This window comes from Elaeis guineensis, chromosome 9 (genome assembly GCF_000442705.2).
Source record: "Elaeis guineensis isolate ETL-2024a chromosome 9, EG11, whole genome shotgun sequence".
NCBI lineage: Eukaryota > Viridiplantae > Streptophyta > Magnoliopsida > Arecales > Arecaceae > Elaeis > Elaeis guineensis.
Window position 1 is genome coordinate 3,025,808 of NC_026001.2, and position 20,374 is coordinate 3,046,181.

A 20,374-nucleotide genomic window follows, 5' to 3' on the forward strand; every position below is an offset into this window, starting at 1 on the left:
AAATTAATTGTGAGCCCGATTTTAAGTGATCACATGATTCTAGATGATCACATAAGTTTAGGAATCCTATACCAATCCATAGTATTTCTCTTTGATGAATGATTTTATATTATTTTTTTTTCTTAATATGATTTTGTATTAGTTGTTATTATTTTCCTTTCATGAAGTATGAATAATCTTTGAAATTAATGTGTCGAAGGAAACTGAAATATAGATAATAAAATCTTCTTTTTCTCTCTGTTTATTTATGCTATCAGTAAACTCACTCTCTAGTCTATATTACCGGATTTGTTTTGCTCCCCCTCAGCATCTTATGAAGCGAGATAGAAAAGTCGAGAAAAAATAAAGAAAGAAATTAAGATTCCTTTTATGTAAAGTGAGTTATTTTAATGGGCGCTGAATTCTTTCTAATTTGTCTTGTGAGGTGACAATCAAAGAATTTGTCTTGTGAGGTGCATCAACCAGCATTCATGCTTGGATTGGTGATTTAAGCGGACTGTATCTAAAAAGGGTTAACTAATGGCCTCAGAACATTTCAAAAAAAAAAAAAGAAAAGAAAAATGGAAAGCCACCCACCTTTTACTAATAGTCTATAAGAGCATCATTGTGGCTTCTCTTGGAGCGCCTTTCAAACTTTCCAAATACCCACCCACCTTCTCATCCTCTCTGCATTCAATGTCACTATCCTATGTATTGTTCCATATTTCCCATCACACACACACACACACACATATATGTATATATAGTTGCCTATTTTGTTTGTTTCTACTTCTTATCTCATAACGTGGGGTGGAGGTTGTACAGTGTCGTATATATGAAGGCCATCGAAAAGGAGTTGGCATGTTCAATAATTCTATGTAGCGATGCTATCAAGCACGACTACGTTCCAGTGGCCCATGACAAGTGGGACGTAATTAAGGGAATCATCCTGATTGCATCTCTTTTTTGATCCTTTTGAAATAAAAAGAATGATTTGTATAATGTGTGACGAGAACATAATCTTTTTCCTTATAACATATAGAATAATGATGGAAAAATCTCTCTCTATATATATGGATGTATTGGATGAAAACAAATCCTACGGTGCAACCATGGCGATTAAGCGACTTCCATTCTCTGCTCACCCAGCAAAAAGTTAGGAGGTTCTCGGAAATTGACTGCCATGCCTGCTTGACAAACGATCAGGTAAGTACACCATTCCTTGGCAAATCATTTTATGACGAAAGTTTTATAAAAACAAAAATATTTATATGATAAGGGAGTTAAATAAAACATAGATTATTGGTCAATAATCTTTGAGGCAGTCAAAAGGATTGTGAATCCTCTAGAACCATGGTTACAGCAATTTCCTTCAGTCGGATATGTGACAAAAATTAAGGGACTGCACATTCTTGAGCTTCATCCATTTTAATTTGGTCGTCAACTTTAAATGCGGAAAATTTTGAGAATAAATGGAAAGAGGATTTTTACCCCGACCAAAACAGTACATTAAAAAAAAAAAAAAAAGAAGAAGGAAAAACATGCAGCCAAAATGGAAAGAGCACTTCATTTTCTTTTGAGCTATGAATGGCAGTGGATCCTCTGTAAGTCAAGTTGTAGGTGCAGGAATTCTTCATTTTTGTGATAAGGAGCAGGATTTTCTACTTCGTCTCCTAAAAAGTATGTGTCAATATACATATAGGTATAGAGAGAAGGGCCTCGTGTGTAAGCTTGTTGCATTTGATAATTAATATGGCCCTGGCCCTAATTAATATTAGAGGATTGCTATTTTGAGAGGTTATGTCATTCTGTCATTCAGTAGTAGCTAAGAAATGAAAGATGCTTTGCATCATCGTCATCATTTTTCATGAAATTAGGAGGCCTTATTGCTGTTCTGAGACTTTTTGTCATTTAGTAGCAGCTGAGAATTTCAAAATGCTCATTTTTGTTGTTGTTGTTGTTGTTTTCTTTGAGATTATGAGAGGTCCTTTTTTTTCCTCTGATGTAATGAGATTATGAGAGGTTAATTCCCATCTTTTTGCTCTATGCTCACCCCACCATCTGACTCTTGCTGGAATCAAACTCTCTCCTCTTGCCCAAGTGGCAAAGAATATTGATACTATTCAAGAAACAACTCGATGGGGATGTTTCATATCATTAATTTTTTGCTATATCATATACAAATATATGAAAGCTTGTAGGCCATCTGTGATGGAATCCTCATGTCCAATGTTAATATTTTATAGTGTTATTTGTAGTAATATGATCTCAAAGTTCAGCCTAATTCTAGTAAATGAAACGTTGATGCTAGATGAATATATAATAAAAGAAAAAGCATTGGGACAAGTGGATGCATATTTAATAGGAACTTATTTATGGTAGAGAAAATGTTAAATTATGACCTCAAGCTTAAGATTCCCTTATTATACATAATCCTTTACATAAGGCTAATATTGATTATAAGTTCCTTACCCACCCAATTGTCTGCTATTGTAATGCATCCATCTATTAGTGCCAAATTCCTTTTGTCCTGATGACTGCATTATTGTGCCTGGGCTGTGAGGGATCTCAGCCGCATGAATAGTTCAATATGTCTATCAAAACATTGATGAACTACCATTGATAATTCATTTCATCAGAAAAACGAGTGGTCAAATGGAAAGAATATTTCAACCAGATTTTCTTTAGCTACCAAATCTACAACTTAGGTTGTAGGTGTGGGAAATATTTCGCTTTGTTAATATGTAAAAGAGCAGAAGTATTTATACTCTCTCATACAAAGTCTGATTTTGCAAGAATTACATATGGATGCAGAAATTGGTATGGATAGGAGTCCCAATATAATTAGTTTGTGTAATTTTGGAGGTGTTATTTTTGTTCTGTAGGTTCCACCATTATCCAGCTTGATGTCCTCTTAAGGTGGCACCCCAACAGACAAAACATTTATCTTGGAGCTTTAATAAGACCTGGTACTTGAACCTCCCCTCACTCACCACAGCGAAGACAATCAACACCAACAAAAATCTTAAGAAATTTAGACAGTCTAAGTAAATTCTTGGCAAACCACCAAACAATGATCTCCAAATATGAGAAGAACCATACTAAAACGAACGTAACTCATTTAGGATGCTGTAATTTGATTTTTCCCATTTCCTCTATCGTGTTTTCTTTATATATATATAAAAACAGAAAATCATTCCTCCATCTTGTTAAGCCTTTTTGGCATTACCCATGGTTTCAGCCTTAGATACCATTCCTATGGCAGTCTCAGCAAATTCTTGGGAAACCACTAAACAATGATATCTAAATACTATAAGAACCGCAATGAACATAACTCATTTACTATGCTTTAATTTGATTTTTGCATTACTCTACCATGTTTTCTTTCCTCCCCCAAAAAAAGAAAAAATCATTCCTCCATCTTGTTGACCTTTTCATATAAAGATGCCATATTTGAGAGCATGAAGCAAGGCGCATGAAAAGTTGATGTTGGATTGGACACTGACACATTCTAAATCCAATCCTTATTTGAATTAGATTAAAGAATTGAAACCAAATCTAATCAATTTCATTAAGGTCGGTTTGGGTCAAACATATAATTTCATTGAGTTATTTGGAAAAAAAAAGGTCTAAACCAAACAGAATCGTCCTGCATCGCCCAATACCGACCTGTGGTGCTTGGTTATAGTTGTGCCATAGCTACAAATGAAAAAAGTATCGAACAGCCTAACTTAGTGCAGGTTGCTTATCATACTTTATCGGCCTGATAATATGTTAGTATGATTCATGTTATTGGCTTTACAGACCTTGTTCAAATGCAAACTATAATAAATATAGAGAATTAATTCTACTTTCAACTTAAAAGTCGCTCCCTAGTTGAATTTTATGTAAAAATAGCTCTCCATTCCAAATATAAATTAAAAGTAATTTTTATTTTTGACTAAAATATCCTCATATCTTTATATAAGAAGGCAATATTTCTGTACAATAAAACAATATTACATTATATTAGTGCAATATTATAATATGACAGTATTTCTTTATAATAAGATAATATTATACTACAATAAGATAGTACTGTTTTATAATAGCACAATATTATTTTATAATAATACAGTATTATATTATATTAGTGCAGTATTACAATAAGATGGTATTACATTATAATAAGATAGTTCTGTTTTATAATAATGTGGTATGATTTTATAATAATGTAGTGTTGCTTTATAACTGCCGGAGTAATTTGGTCATTTCATGCCATTTGGGGAGCTGCTTTTAAGTTATATTTTAAATGGAGAGTATTTTTTACTTAAAACTTAAATAGAGTGTTACTTTTAAGTTTAAACTCAATTAGAGTTTTTTCATTAGTTTACCCTAATAAATAAACATGTTAGTTCATTATCAAATCAAATCATAAATATATTTTACAATAAAAATATAATAGATAACATGAAGACATTATCATTCACCTATTCATTATACGATTGATGACTATATCTAAATTATATTCAACAACATAAATCAAAATAACTAACTATACAAAGCATAATATTGAAAATAAAAATTTCTTAACTCAAGAATGTTTGAAACATATAATGTTATGAATTTTGAGTTTATTCATGTTTGAGTCAGTATTTGATTTTCTTAATCCTATCTATATTCAAAAAGGTCAAACTTTTCCAATCCTAATATTAATCAAATAACTTCTTCAGCCCAAGCTGAATCATGTTATTTTCAAGTTGACTCCAGATGAAAAACAAACAACTCAATCCACTTTCAATCCTGGTATGGATATCAATGTGTTACTTACACCAGTAACTGAGAATATAGGGACGCTTTACACCATCAAGTTTTATATCCACTACTGGTTCTATACCGTATAGGGACATGTCATTCAACTTAGACCCGGCATGGGGACCGCCGGGACTAGTTCGGACTTGTACAGGACATCTCACACCAAAGCCTCGCATCCGGTACTAGCCCTGGCAGCTTGACAAGGTGTTAGTCCTGACCCAAAGTCCGAACTAATTCCGGCAAGTTAATCGCCGATACCGGGATAAATCTTAACACAAAAATCTAACCTCTTCACGGGGGACGTCTATCTGATTACTATATTCGATAGGGAATTTTCTGTAAGAACCAGGAGGCGTGCGGGGCTCGGACGTAGTTCAAACTTCAAACATAAAATTTCCCTCATAACCCCTTAACGAAGAGTGATATCATTTACGGGTACTTTACGTACCAAATTTTCTGCTGCTAGAACTCCGCCGTCCCACTAATGCCTTTCCCTTGTCCTCCCTACTACACCCCACCGCCCTATGACCTTGCTTCTCCGGCGCTCCTCCGCAGCCCCCGGCCCCGCCTCCTACTCCGACCATTCCGTTGCTACCCTCCTCAGCTCCTGCCGGACCCTCCGCGGCCTCGAGCAGATCCACGCCCGCATCATCCGCAAGGGACTCGAGCAGCACCACCTCCTCGCCACTCGCTTCATCTCCCTCTGCGACACCCTCGCCGCTCCTGCCTACGCCACCGCCGCCTTCGCCCGCCTCGCCCACCCCAACCTTATCCTCTGGAACGCACTCCTCGCCGCCCACGCCCGCCACTCCGCCTTCTCCGCCACCCTCGACGTCTTCAACCGCCTCCGCCGCTTCTCCCCCCTCCCCCCTGACGCTTTCACCTTCCCCTCCCTCCTTCGCTCCTGTTCCCACGAGCCCGCTTCCCTCACCGTCGGCGCCTCCGTCCACGCTGCCGTCATCCGCTGCGGCCTCGAGGTCGACATCTTCGTCTGCACCGCTCTCATCGACTTCTACGGCAAGTGCCGCGAGATCGAGGCCGCTAGGAGGGTCTTTGATTCTATGGAACATCGAAATGTGGTATCTTGGACGGCTATGGTTGTTGGATATCTAAATTCTGTTGATTTGGATGCAGCTAGGGCTCTGTTCGATGAAATGCCGAAGAGAAATGTGGCAACTTGGAATGCCATGATTGATGGTTATGTCAAGTCTGGAGATTTGCTTGGTGCTCGAAAGCTTTTTGATGAGATGCCCGAAAGGAATGCAATCTCCTTTACTTCGTTGATCAATGGGTATGCGAAAGCTGGGGACTTGGCATCAGCTAGGCTCTTGTTTGAGCAGTCGAAGGACAGGGATGTTGTGTCATGGTCAGCGATGATCTCAGGTTATGCCCAGAATGGCCTTCCTGGTGAGGCTTTGAAGATCTTTCTCGACATGTATGATCGGAAAATCAAACCTGATGAGTTTGTTGTTGTGGGCTTGATGTCTGCATGTTCCCAATTAGGTAGCCTTACGTTGGCCAAATGGGTGGATTCATACATTGCCCATTGCCCAATCGATGTTAAAAGGGCCCATGTCTTGGCTGCATTGATAGACATGAATGCAAAATGTGGGAACATGGAAAGAGCTTCTCTTCTGTTCGAGTCAATGCAAAGGAGGGACTTGATCTCGTATTGTTCAATGATGCAAGGGTATTCTATTCATGGGGCTGGAGCCAAGGCAGTGGATCTCTTCTCCCGGATGCTTCAAGAAGGGATTTTGCCTGATGAGGTTGCGTTCACAGTTGTCCTCACTGCATGTAGTCATGCTGGGCTGGTTGAAGAAGGGTATAAATATTTTGAGTTGATGAAGAATCACTATATAGTTGTTCCTTCTCCAGATCATTATGCATGTGTGGTGGATCTACTTGGTCGGGCAGGGAGGTTAGAAGAGGCTTACGAGTTAATCAAATCAATGCCATTGGAGCCTCATGCTGGAGCTTGGGGTGCATTGCTAGGAGCTTGCAGGTTGCATTGCAATATCGAGCTTGGTGAAGCTGTGGCAAGGAGACTTTTTGAACTAGAGCCACAGAATGCTGGTAATTATGTGTTGTTATCAAATATCTATGCAGCAGCTGATAGGTGGGCTGAGGTGTCAAAGATAAGGACTATAATGAGAGGGAGAGGAATTAGGAAGATTCCTGGTTGTACTTGGATTTAGAAAGAAGCATATTCTTGGTACCATCCTATTTTTGTCAGAACATGCAAATCTTGCTGCTGGTCCATTGTTTGAAGAGCTGACATAACTTTTTTAATTACTCATAGGGCAAGATTCAGAGATCTCAGATCAAAAAGTGATTGCGGCAGTAGCAACTGAAATTTTGGAGCATCATGCTATCTCCATTACCTGGATGATTGGAGCTTGTTACATAAGTGACGATTGTTATACTTAATGGACAACAGGCTGCTATTCCCTGTTGTTGTGATAAGATAAAGAATTCACCAAGGGATGTTGAGGATGATGGCTTCAGGCTTATATTTAATCTAAGTCTCCTGAACAGTGAAACTCTTTGTATTTATATGACAATTGGCCTTGTCAATGAGATTTCTTTGCTCCACCAAAGCAATGAAAAATGATGGCTGCTGGGAATCTGTTGATTCTAATTTGCTGCCTGATTTCGCACTTACAAAAGGAGTAAGCATATCTATGTACTGGATCTGATGATATGCATCTTTTCCCAGCAATCCAGTAGTGCAAATATGATACCCATCAATTGGAGACATTTACTTCTATCAATCAAAGACAAAAGTGAAGCCGCTCCAGCTTCATTGGAAATGATTTTTGGGTGCAGTGTGAGAACTTGATGCATATGTTGCATTTTGGCAGCTCTCACAGCGAACCTAGTGACATTTTCAACTAACAGTACTGTGGACAGAGGACAGAATGGCACGTTAGTTACAGTCTGGAGCTGTGAAGAGAGATTTGGAACAAAGTAGTACTGCTATGTACTTTAGAAAGAACATTGATGTCCATGGGTAAGGGGAGTTATGAATATGAATTTTCTCAAAAAAAAAAGTATTATGAATATGAAAATTGAGATTTTTGTGTGGGAAATTCTGAAAATTATATCCTAACTTCTGATAGCCGTAATGCTTATTTCCTTGAATTTCTATAAGATATGTTTTGGCATCGGTGTCATTTTGTCATCAATTATCTTCAGAAGTTTAATCTTTGCTCTATGTAAATAGTGATATTGCCGCATAATCAATACAAAATTTGATTTTTACTTATATTTGCTGTGCACTGTAGGTGCATTTTGACTTATCTTTGTCGCAGGTTCATTGTTAAGCCTTGATCAGCTTTCTGGAATGACCTGATTCTTCACTAGAGAAAGGTTGGTATGGTTTATTTTTCAAAAGCTTCTCACTGTTCTTTAAGCAAACATATAAACTAAGGTGCTATTCTTCCATCTCGATATATTTTCTTTAGCCAATTTTTATTCTTCACTGTTTTTGAACCGATCAAACTGCAATTCTAATATGACCTATCTATCTAATGGGACTTAGCTCTAAGTTTTTGGCCGAAAACTCCAATATGTTGCTGGATCTTAGCTGAACTTATTTGACTTCTTTTGTAATTTCTTTGATATATTTGTTTCTTCTACTAAATAATGGATCAGCATATAAGCACCGGAAATTTTTATGTTGTCATCATGTAAGAAGGCTGTCTCTATCAGAATTTGATAATTCATCTGACTGACTTTCTTTTTGTTTCCCATCATGTGAATTTAAGAAAAACTGTGAGGAACCTGCATCGAAAAGTACAATGCATGGCCACTCTTCATATATTGAAAAAAACATTACAAGCACAGAACCTGAAGTGATATCGTACATGTTCTTTATAGATTTTCATGGTAGATGGCTTCTAAGACTACGGGGGGCTTCTGCTGATGAGAATCTGTTTTGAACTTGGTCTAGACCCCATGTTTAGCCTTGCACACTAATTGAACCAAAGGGCATGCAACCACTTGTTGTTTATACTATAGTTGACAGAATTAAATAGGAAATTTGTTAATGCAATTGCCCTTGGTCTTAGATCATAATGTGTTCTCCGTTGGTTGTTTAAACGCTTAATTGAATCTTTTGGGTGGAAAAGCACTTCAGATCCAGAAATTTATAATAGTTTCCTCTAAGAGCCTGAAGAAAATTGTCACGTTTTTCTTGAGAAAATAGGGCTTGAACACTATGACCTCTAGTCAAGAGGGGTGCCAACCAGCTGAGCTAAGACTGGTTGGCGTTGAACATGTTATTGGTTAATAATCAGAGCAGTTATGTGACTTTTCCTTGGTTTCACTTATCATTTGGCTGGAAAGGGCATATTATATGAGCATCCAAGACTCATCCGTGTTTGTAGCATTTGTGCTACTCTTTTACTTCCTGCCTTTTGAGAATAGCATGCTATGCTGCTGGTGGCTTTCATTTTCTTTCTTTCTTTTTTTCTCTTGGTGAATTTTCCTTCTTTTTTTTTTTTTGAGAAAATACAAAGACTGAACCTTTAGGAACAACTATTTGATACTTATAATCTCCAGCTTTCTTTAGTGAGTTAATAAGATGGTAAAATATCTTCATGAACTCCTTTATGCTCCTCCCGTTGACATGGGCGAAGCAATTAGGAATGGAGGCAAGTGATTCACACATATCCCATGCTGCCTAAGCTCTTCCTTTACATTCCTAGTCCCGCCATCGCATGCTTTGATACCATGTATGCATGCGTTGCAGCCCCTCCAATAATTGATGCCAAGCTTCCATTTTTGATGATGCTTCCCCCTGCCCCATCACACATGTTGCATGCTTCGTGCTCAAGAGCATGCCGGTCATGTTGACACCCAAGGGCTCGATAGTATTGGTGATTCTCGATCTCGTAGGGTCAATGATGGCTGCATTATTGAACATGGCATTGAGCTTGCTATATTTAGAGATAGTAAAGTTTGTGGCTTGCCTGATATCATCTTCATTGGAGATATTGCAATGGATGAAGATGATGATGTCGTCAGGGCCCATGGAGCCAGCAATCAAGTGACCATGGTCATAGAGGATGTCCACAATCATGACCTTGGTGCCATGCTCTAGGAGAATAGTTGGGAGTCACCTTCTTGATCTCGATAGAGCTGCTGGTGATTATGGCCACCTTCCCTTCTAACTTGTAATAAGAACCACCACAAGCAAAGCATACTATGTTTCATATTGCAATTAATTAACATGACAGTCTACGAAGAATATATACATTACCACCTTTTGATGGAGGATGAGGTTGTGCACCCATTCGCTCCGGCAACTTGAAGCTCTCTTGTTCTATGGTGTGCTGAAGGTGGTGACGTAGTGCACTATATATGTATATGTATATGTGTATACACATAAATATATTGTACAAAGAAGGACAAGCTATTTAGGGAAGGGATCATCTTGTTGACTGCGCACCGAGGACATGACAGGGTGAGGGAGGTGGAGATGTGATGGAGAGGAAGAGATTGGAACATGCAAGCTTGCTAGATTTGAATATTTGTGGATCTAAACTAGGTCAAAGCATAAGGTCATGTGTTAGATTGCTAATTATCCTTAATTTTGCTTAATCTCAAGCCTTCTTATTTTTGGGATCATTTGGTTGCCCGTAATTGGACATAGAACTCAATTCAGGCCAGGGGAGCCCCCTTCGAGTGTTTGGTTGGCCCAAAGTGGAATTGAACTAAGTTCCTACCTGAATCAATTTAAAAGAGAAAAGGCCCAAGCTACTTTGGCCTAGGAAGAGCTGAAGCCACTTTAGTAAAGTTGGTCCCTGCTTAGCCTTATTTTAAGTTCAGTCCAACAATGGACCTCAAGGTCAAAACTCAAGCTCAAGCCATTGTACCTTTCCATAGATTAGGAATGGGTTTACCTCGCCATTGATATCGAGCTCAACCTATGAACAGAGGGTGATGCACGTGTGGATCGAGGAAGAGCTGAAACCACTTTGGTAAAGTTGGCCCTTACTTAGCCCACTTGCAAATAGACTCTTAGACTAAGGTCTGCCCAACAATTTATCCCAAGGTCAAAACTCAAACCCAAGCCGCTGTACCCTTCCATGGATTAGGAATGGGTTTACCTCACGATAGATAGCGAGCACAACCTACGAATAGATGGTGATGCATGTGTGGGTTATGCATGCCCTTAGTGTCTTTCCATCGAGGAGTGCGATGCATGGATGCACAGAATCATGCGCCTAATCTTCACATCACTAAGTTGCATGGTTGTGCTTACTGCCAATGATGAGGCCAACTACTTCCTCACAGATTTAGGATGGGGCTGTGATACAAGGGAACAAGGTTTGCCATACTGATCGATACCAGTATGTACCAACCGTACTGTACTATATCGATACCAAACAGTACGGAGGGTGTATCAACATGTGGTTTGCTGAACCGACCTCCATATCTGACATAACAACACCATAATAGGATGGTATTGATATGGGGTTCAGTACCAAGATGGCAAACCTTGCAAAGAGGCTCACAATAATGAAGAATGGGAGCTAGAATTCATTGTTATGATTTGATGGGCCAAAGATTCATGCTCAATCAACCAAAATCAAGTCGAATAGGCTGCGCTAGGCCAATTGGGGTGGAAATGCTAGCTCTTTTTTTTTTGATTGGTTGCTTTTCATTCTAGGTAGGTGGGACAACAATTTAGATGGAAAGCAAAGACATGTCAATACTCCTTTGCAACACAAGCTTTTGGTATCTTAATCACCCTGCCCACTCCCAAGATGGACCAATACCAGCATCATAGCTTGGAGTTTAGCCAAATTTGAAGGTATTACTGGTATCACCTAATTATTACTGGGTCTACTTGTGTCGACACCATCAGAAGCCACATGATGTCGAGCCAAAGGTTATCCCCCAACTTCTCTCCATTGTCAAATTGCTCACTTGATTCCTATCTCTTGCTCAATTCGAAGAGTCTCTCATCTCTTGATCGACTGATCGACCAATATCGAAGTCAGCATCGAATCCAACCAGCAGCCCAAATCCGGATCTTTTAGCCCTTTTCTCCTCCTGCACAAACCAAGAGAATCTGGCCTTCTGATGATGGAATTTATGATGAGTTTACTTCCCAAATTCTGATCTTTTTGTCAAAAATTCTTCATTTGTCTACTGATTCCATATAACTTAATTGTTAGAATTCTTGATTTCTGGCAATTTTGGTTTTTTTTGGTAATTCTGGGTTTTCATGGAGGTTCTTTTAAGGTTTTTGTTGTACTCAAATCAAGAATATGGAGAACTGGGGTGGGAAGGATTACAGATTTCAGTTCTCTTCATTGCATGATTGATTGCTGCCTAGGACAATATATTTCTTGCCTGGAAATGCAGGAATGTGCGAGCTGAATGTCAATTTTTGGCATAATTAGTTTCCAAGTACACAAGCAATTTGATCTATCTGTTATGATTTCTAGTGTCGGCTTGTGTGCAATGATCTACCTATTGGATTATGGTTAGTGAAGTTAGTTGGATTCATAAAAGCTAGGCAATTTAACCTGTTCCATCATTAGGGCTTCCACCCTCGGACATCTGATTAAGATTATGAGATTTTGCACAGTGACAGTTGGAAAATCAATCTATCTTTTGCTGCACTCGAACCCTTCGCACTTTTTAGTGTAACTCATATTATAGTTTTTCCTTTAATGTTATTAAGAATTGAATGCCAGTTAGTTGGAAAAACATAATTTGGCTGTTTCTCTATAGTTTGCTATCTGGTTTAGCAATTTCTTTGTCAAATATTGTCTTTATCACTAAAGGTTTTTTTTGCTAACATGTTGCTCTATAATTGATAACAATGATGTTAAGACCTGTGGTGCTTGTTTTTCTATTGGTGATACTTACAAACACATTGCAATTTGAATGGAAAGCACAACTTGGAAATAAAATGAAATCAAGTCCAAGCGTTTCTCAGCAACAGCAACATATATCAAGCAGAGAAGAAATTGTCAAAGAAAAAGTAAGTCTTCATTTCATGTACCTATGTATAAGTAGAGTTAGCATATATATTTTTTAACTGTCAAAACTGTAAAATAAAATCCCTTTCTTTTGTATATTCTAATAAGCTACATAAATTTTGGATAAACCATAACCACAATTGTCAAGCCTTGTCTGAACTATTTGGCCAAGTTTAATTCATCCTTATTTGCCTGACATTCCTATCACAGGCCATGTGTCTGTTTTTAATGCAAGATTTTCCTAATTTTTCCTCAAAACTTAAATTTCATTACCTATGTCTTTGGCTTGTCTGAAGAGTATCAACAGTAATTTTATTACATTTAAGCAGTCAAGTCTTTTCAGATCTCTGTTATACATGTGTCTAACATCTCAATCAATTCTCCATCACTCTAATATTAATTGGTTCAACATCCGGAACTTCTAAATATTTATTCTTCTATCTATTCTTCTTAGTTCATCATTTCTGCTATATTGAACTTGCTTTTCGAGAATCTGGTTGCCAAGGTGTATAACTCTGTGCAGCCATGTTTGTTTATCTGCTGAAATGATGGCCTTCAGTCAATATGCTTAGTTATTCTGAAATTGATTATTTCAGTTGACATAATTATCTCTAGATATCAAACCTTTAAATTTTTCACCGAGTCTTTAGCTTCCCTGGAAGCACTTTGAGCCATTTATCTAACTGATTTGTCATGTATTACTTTGATATGTTGAGCAGCAATGATGATAGCGACAACAATTATAGCAATATGAGCAATTACAGTGCTGTTCTCTATGACAGTGATGGTAACAATGGCAGTGAGGAAGATGCATAGGTTCTTATAATTCATACCAACTGTAAAAGTTTGAAGTTCAGATCAACATCACTGGGGACCGAGCTGCTGCCCAGGTATGATTGTGCATAATGTTGCACGTCCTCTGAATGTTCTGCCATTATGTTCTCTTTTGATTTATCTGTGCTTATAGTTTTTTTTTTTTTTTTTTGCCCACATGATAGCATTGCTGTCTTATTGATTCTCTTTTTTTTAATCAATGACATGTCTTTTCAAATATATAATTTCTGCAAGTCCTATAGTTGCTTAATACACACTTTTGAAGTTATATTGCTTTTCTGGTTAGCTTGTTTGAAAATGATTGCATGTACCGTATGTGATAATCATCTATTATATGTTGCTGTTGATTTTTAGAACTTGAAATTTTGTTGTGAAGCACTTAAGTCAAAAGGATTCACCTGCTCTTTTTAAACAGTGCCAACCAAAGAAATTTAGAAATAGACACCTTTGTTTCCCCTTTTATTAGTAACAAGTGCTTTGACAATGTGACATGAATGGCTGCCCTTAATTTTGTGATTCTTGAGTACAAATTTGCTGAAATGATAATGTTTCACCCTTTGCATCCATTTTTGTGAGAGTTCTGGCGTGAAAAATGTTCAATGGCTTTGCATTCTCTTGGAAGACTGTTTTTTTCTCTGTACCAAGCTACAGCTTAATTATTTTAGCTGCTTATAAAATGATTCTAATTTTATATTTATCACTAGGGATTTTTGGCTTATTTATCTTAGCCATGTACACTTTACACACATTTCACATGGCAGTTCTCACATGAAAAATGTTCAATGATTTTACATTTTGTTGGAATACATTTTTTTTACTAATAAAATTACTATCTTAAGTTGCTTTAGACTGTATAAAAAGATTCTTTGCATACAATTGCCTCTATGAGTTGTCAGTCTTGATAAGCATTGTCACATGATGTTTTATCTTTACATGTCCAGTGGTGTGCCGGTCAACTTGTTTAATTTGTCTGAATCTGCCGGATATTCTACTTCACCTCATAGGAATCTTCTGTGTGTCTTTGCCTACTAGAGTAAAGAGTGTTTGATGTCTCTTCACCTATAACATGATTTCTTGTAAAAAAATTGAAATTCTGATATTAGAAGTTCTGGTACGATGGAAGGAATGTCTAGACTTTCGAACAAGTTAATGCTTGGTCTGCAACATGAGACTTTCTTCGAGTTGGTGCATGTTTCTGTTCTCCCTCTTCTGGACTCACGTTTGGACATGGTGAATAGGTTACAAGGGCCTCTTTTTTTGGTAGATGGGCATGAAAGATTTGGGAAACTACAGTTTGAAAAAAGAAATCACTTTGCTAACCTGATGAAGTAAACAGAGCAAAATCTCTCTTTTTTTGTGATTTTATGATTAAAGAAGGCCGGAAGTTTTCTATTGAAGGATTTTTAGGTGAGGTAGAAGGTCTGAAGAACAAGCTTTCAAAAGAACTTGTTAGTTGGCAGTGGCCTATAACAGTTCCATACCAGAATTCGGTCATGGATTTTGTCTTTATATAGAAAATAAGAATCAGGTATGGTTTAGTGAGCAAAACAATGAATACTTGAGTAATAGAAGGGTGTGTTTGTGTGTGTGTGAGGGAGAGAGAGAGAGAGAGAGAGAGAGAGAGAGAGAGGCAACTTGGCCAAGGAATTCCCTTCTTTCTTTCTAAACAAAACCAGGTTAGTTGCTTTAATCCAGCCCTAAATTAAGCCTTTTGCACTCTTTATGGCTTCTCTTACGAGTAATTGGAAAATAAATCTCCTAGATAAATCAACCAACTGTTTAACTCCAGTTAAGATCTACACTATATCCCACCAATCATTTATTTACCCAACTAGGATTTCTGAAGGAAACAAAGGAGAAAAGTTTTGGCTTTTTGGGTGTACTGGTTACTCTTTACAGCTCTGCAGCCCCTCTTTGATGAGGAAAGTTCATTCAAACTTTAATGACAAATCCAGTCCGATGCACTGTTTCGGTGTGGGCCGCGAGAGCGGTAGCAAATTGAGGTAACTCTGAATACTAGATATGACCCCACATAAAGTCCAGTAGATGCAATATACGAATTTCCCCCCAATCGCTACATTACATTGATTTACGATTATTCATCCAGAATTTGTGCCATTCTTTGATGCATATAGGATTAAACCATGGATCATACCAATCAAATTTCGACGACTTAGCCGAGCATTGGCGAAGCGGAACGAAGCGCTTCTATAAATAGGAGCATCCAATTTGGTCCCGAGGTAAGGTATAACCAATTATACCAAAAGATGCAATCAATACAGCTAAAACCACACCTAAACCCAAGTTAATATGTGGGTCGAACTTGGAACGAGCATGAAGAAATTAATGATTCTTTTTTATCTTTTGAGTTGTTCTGTTGGATCGATCGCTCAAGATCTTTGATCTTCACCCCGATACAATGAAAAAAATTGGATCGGGTTCATTGATATTTCTGGTATAGTAGATACTATCACACATACAGTCATACTCATTCGATAGAATTGTTTGATCTCAAAAGAGATCTTCTATAATTTTGCACGTAAGGGGTTATTTCTTGGTTTCGTCCCGGATGAAATACCACTCGAACCTAGAGCTAGCTGGTTCTCCCCGAAATGTGTTGAGGCTTGACTGGACATCTAGGGTTAAGGATGATAAAGCTCCCTACGGTATGATAAGTTGGTTAAAGATCAAAAGGACCCAAATCAGTGGACTTACTATTGATGATCTGGCCTCTAAATCATATGACCAGCCCTATGGCATAGAGATCAGCCCAAAGAATGTTTCTGCATCAACGACTGCGCAGATCTTTCAGTAATCTGGCTCCAAGTTTGGAAATTGTGGATAGCAACTTTTGTTGAACAAGCCAATTAGTTTCATGTTCACTGTGCTTAATTATTGGATGGTCTAGGGGCTCGGGCAGAAAGCAGAGGCATCTAAAACAAATTCTGAAGACTTAGCAGGCCCTATTATACACCCCCCATGTTACCATGTACTTGGTAGTTTACCTATCATTGCTGCTAATCTCACTGATTTTATATGTGTGTATACCCCAGGAGTATGACGTTTTCATGAACGTTATGTTCCTTTCTTCTCTCTGGCATTATATCCAAAGAAGACCCTCGACTTCTGCACTTTTGTGCAATTTAACCTTGCTTGGCCTTTCTAAGATCCTTAAAACTACTTGCTTAAGAGCTTGAATGGGTGCACTTTCATCTAATAGAACCAGTAGTAATTTGTGTGCATGCATGATTCATGTGTCCAATCCTGAGTTGATAGACCAGGCTAGCGGTCCATGCTCTTCCCATGGTGCCAGCTAATGTGTCTTTATGTCCAACTATGACAGATTGATATCCTCTGAGGAGCTATTAGGGACAGTTCTGCTGTGTGATAGTTACTGAGAATCTCTTTACGCTTCTATTGTTACATATGTTGTGTTTAGCTAGCACATGTTCGCCGACTATTTTACGTCCCACAGACAAATGAACAAGCAAACAAATCACTTCATTGCTTGACGGCTCAAAGGCTTCGTCCTTTTGTATGTAGTTGGGTTAAGTTAATGCAAGAAACTTCTTATTAAGAAGCTGTGCAGATCATCTCGACTCTTGCTGCGGGATTCTTGTCTTAATTGGCTGCTCTGTACTTCCGAGCATAAATGGAAGGTCACACCTATGGCTATGGGACCAGATCGATGGGCATTCTGAAACTTCTGCTGTCAAAGGCTTTCAGAAACATTTACCCTGCCTTGAAACCCGTCTCAGATTTCCCTACTTTGGGGAACAATGATGACTTGGGGTAGCCCATCATATCGGCCGGGCTGTTTGTAAATGGTAACGTAGGGGGTTAGGAGTTCCGGAGATGAACAGCTCAAGCAATTAAGACTGAAGATGATGCTACTGTGGATGAGGTATTGCAAGAAATTGTGGGAAATTGCCGCCTAATAAACGGGAAATTCTACTGGATGGATGCTTGTCATGGTGATGGTAACTGCATGACCCACCACATTTGAAATTGATAGCTAAATGGATGTACATGCAAGTTGAAATGTAGCCTTTTTGAGTTTGCTGTGTCAGCTTTCTCTATATGGTATCAGAATGTGTTTGATTGGAGGTCGAAGTGCTCCTGGTGTGGAAGGGTCAAGGGTAAATTTTAGAAGAGAAGAGTAGCCAGCCAGGTGTTGTTGCATGGCACAGACTGTTGGGAGTACAAATTTGAATTTTAAGCATGATGGAGATTATGACAACAAGATAGACGACGGTATGAAGAAAGATAATAAGATCGATTTGGTTGCAATGCTCGGCAGGAATCCTCAGGAAGCATATGGAAGGGAATTTAGATGGTGGAAGCAGTTTGGAAGATTCAAGGAAATCTTAAACTTGTTTTTCTACGGACATGAGTGGCAAAGAAGAGACTGGGGACCTGATTCGAAGTAGCATGCTTCAAGACTACCAAAGAAGTGTCTAGAACTGATAGATATCCCAGGGTTGTTTCAGCGTATCCATCTTACATGTATTTATTTACTTTGCTCCAGTAATGTATTCACGTTATATTTTGTGTTGTTGTTATTTTGTATTTTGTTGAATAGTTCTTATTATTTTCATATCCTATCCCATATGGGTTGTCCCAGCAAGCGGTGGACAGAAATATAGGGATCCCCAAGCCCTTTACTCTGAGGCAAAGCAACTTATGATGTACTTTGGGAATCAATGCGCATTGAAAGGGCTCATAGGAAACCGGGGCGATATTTACTGATGGGATTCTGATAATAGAAGTGAGAGAGAGAGATGGGCACCCTTTGATTCAAAGCACATGATCTTCTATCCACAAGGATCGAAATGAAAGAAGGCCTTCAATGTTCTTTAATGGGTGTTCATTTCTTATGACGTATGCCCGTAGAAGCTTGGTTGGCTCCAATATTTCAGTCCCAACCCCCTTGTAAATATGGAGCATCAATGCCTATACCTGTAGAACTGCAGCACACCCCTTTATGGCACCACCTTTCTAGGGGCCGCAAGTCGGTTGGATCAACCTTGACGTAATGGTGATTGGAACTGGCCGTGCCCGCGAGACCTGGACTTAACCCATCATCTGGTTGGTTGAGGTTGGTTCTCACTTTAGGTCGGTTCGGGGTTAAATTTGGGAGGTGAAACCTCTACTTTTATCATTCAAATGGTGGTCGGTTGTTAACCTTGGGGTTGGGTCGTCTCGTCAAGTTTGATCCATCATCACTTGGTGCATTTGACTTCACTTTCGTTTTAGGTCTTGCCTATCAGGCCCATTTGCACTTTTGAACTTGGGATGGGGCCAAATCAGGTTGGTGTTGTAGCATCTCTCTCTCTCCCCCTCCCTCGTAAAGGGAATTGGGTGTGTGTGGGTCCTTTCTCAACCCAGTTCCAATATTATCCCCTTTTTCTTTTTAAAAAAATAGGATCTTAATTATTTATAAATGGGACTAGATAGTCTTGTTGTCGAATTAATGGCTAATTTTATTGATTCTTTGTATTTAAACAGTAATTTAATGTTAATTTATTATACTATTATAATTTGAAACAAGGAGAGTGAGAGTAGAGGAGTTTATATTTCAATAACCGTAAAAGTCAATATTATGTTATTATCTAACATAAAAGATATTAAAGGAGTGTACTGTTAGTTAAAGAACAATAAATATTCTTTTCCATTTGTACTAAATTATGGTTCTAACTGTCTTTTGATGAGAAAAAGGATTAATCCATCAAAATCCGGTGGGGCAACCATTATTCTCAATATCACAAAAAGGGTGAAAGCGATTTTGATTTCTGGCGTGCACTTGTCTTTGGGCGTAGATGGTAGGTGAAGAATACATATTGTGTATCTGGACTTGACCGCTTCGGCTGGTCCCGGCTCGAGTACGATGAGAATGTGGGACGGAATTGTATTGTCGACACCTAAGCATGATCTGGCCGAGTCTGGAGTTCTCGGGTTCCGACCTGACCGAACCCATTGCTGCACGTGGCTGAATAGATATCACCTTTAAGGACCGGTCTCAGTTTGCTTGCGTTCTGTTTACTTTGACCCCTTTGATCATGTAAGCCGACTTTTTGCATAGGATTTTCCTTCTCATGCGTGAGCAATTAAAACCTTACAAATGTTTGCACGTTTGCTTCTTTTATATATATATATATATCTTTTACCCTCTTTCAAGCGGTGGTGACAATTTCTTAGGCTAATGCAATCATGTATTTAAAGGAGAGTATTTGTTCTATTCCTTATGGTAATAGATCAGATAAATGAGTGAAAACTAGTCTTTTCGATGCCTTGCCTTCATTCAGCATAGAATTGTCAACCTTTTGCCTTAAAATTCTTGCGCGACAAAAGTGTGGATATTATCCCATAATTTTCCTTCAAAAAGAGAGGGCGTACCAATGTTGCTCAACTATAATTGGTGTGGAAAGAATATGCAATCCAAGTTTGAGTTTAATGGGAATGGAATGGTCCCTTTCAACTCATTGGAGATGTTTCTATAATCAACGCGCTTGGTGAGGACACTGTTTTGGACTTGGGTTTCCTTGGAGGTGCATCTGCCTTGATAACTTGTACGTTGCACCTTCCTGTGTTCACATTAATACCTCTGTCTTTGGATCCTTTTTTCCTCGAATCTATTTACCTTCTAATTTCAACTCATCGACTTGTTTCTGTTGAGTAGATTATGAGTCCACAAATCTCTACTTGTTATGGTGAACTGAAGCATTGTTTTTTTTTTTTTTTTTTTTTAATTTCCTTGGCAATCA

General features: G+C 38.4%; 1 protein-coding gene across 6 annotated transcripts; it reads left to right on the forward strand.

Annotated features, from left to right (window-relative positions):
- The first annotated feature begins 5,158 nt into the window (after positions 1-5,158).
- Positions 5,159-18,159, forward strand: LOC105052138 (putative pentatricopeptide repeat-containing protein At5g37570). Of its 6 annotated transcripts, none has more exons than XM_073243366.1 (5): positions 5,159-7,786; positions 8,088-8,145; positions 12,690-12,778; positions 13,496-13,666; positions 14,552-18,159. In XM_073243366.1, the coding sequence occupies exon 1, from the start codon at positions 5,298-5,300 to the stop codon at positions 6,969-6,971; it is 1,674 nt and encodes a 557-aa protein (XP_073099467.1). In that variant the 5' UTR covers positions 5,159-5,297; the 3' UTR covers positions 6,972-7,786; positions 8,088-8,145; positions 12,690-12,778; positions 13,496-13,666; positions 14,552-18,159. The 6 variants fall into 6 exon arrangements, with proteins under 6 accessions (XP_073099467.1, XP_073099468.1, XP_073099469.1 ...); XM_073243367.1 differs by having other exon boundaries at positions 16,954-18,159; XM_073243368.1 differs by having other exon boundaries at positions 17,086-18,159.
- The last annotated feature ends 2,215 nt before the right edge of the window (positions 18,160-20,374 follow it).

Excerpts from the sequence above, each read along its gene's own strand:
- LOC105052138 (XM_029266722.2), top strand. The coding sequence starts at position 5,298 with ATGACCTTGCTTCTCCGGCGCTCCTCCGCAGCCCCCGGCCCCGCCTCC.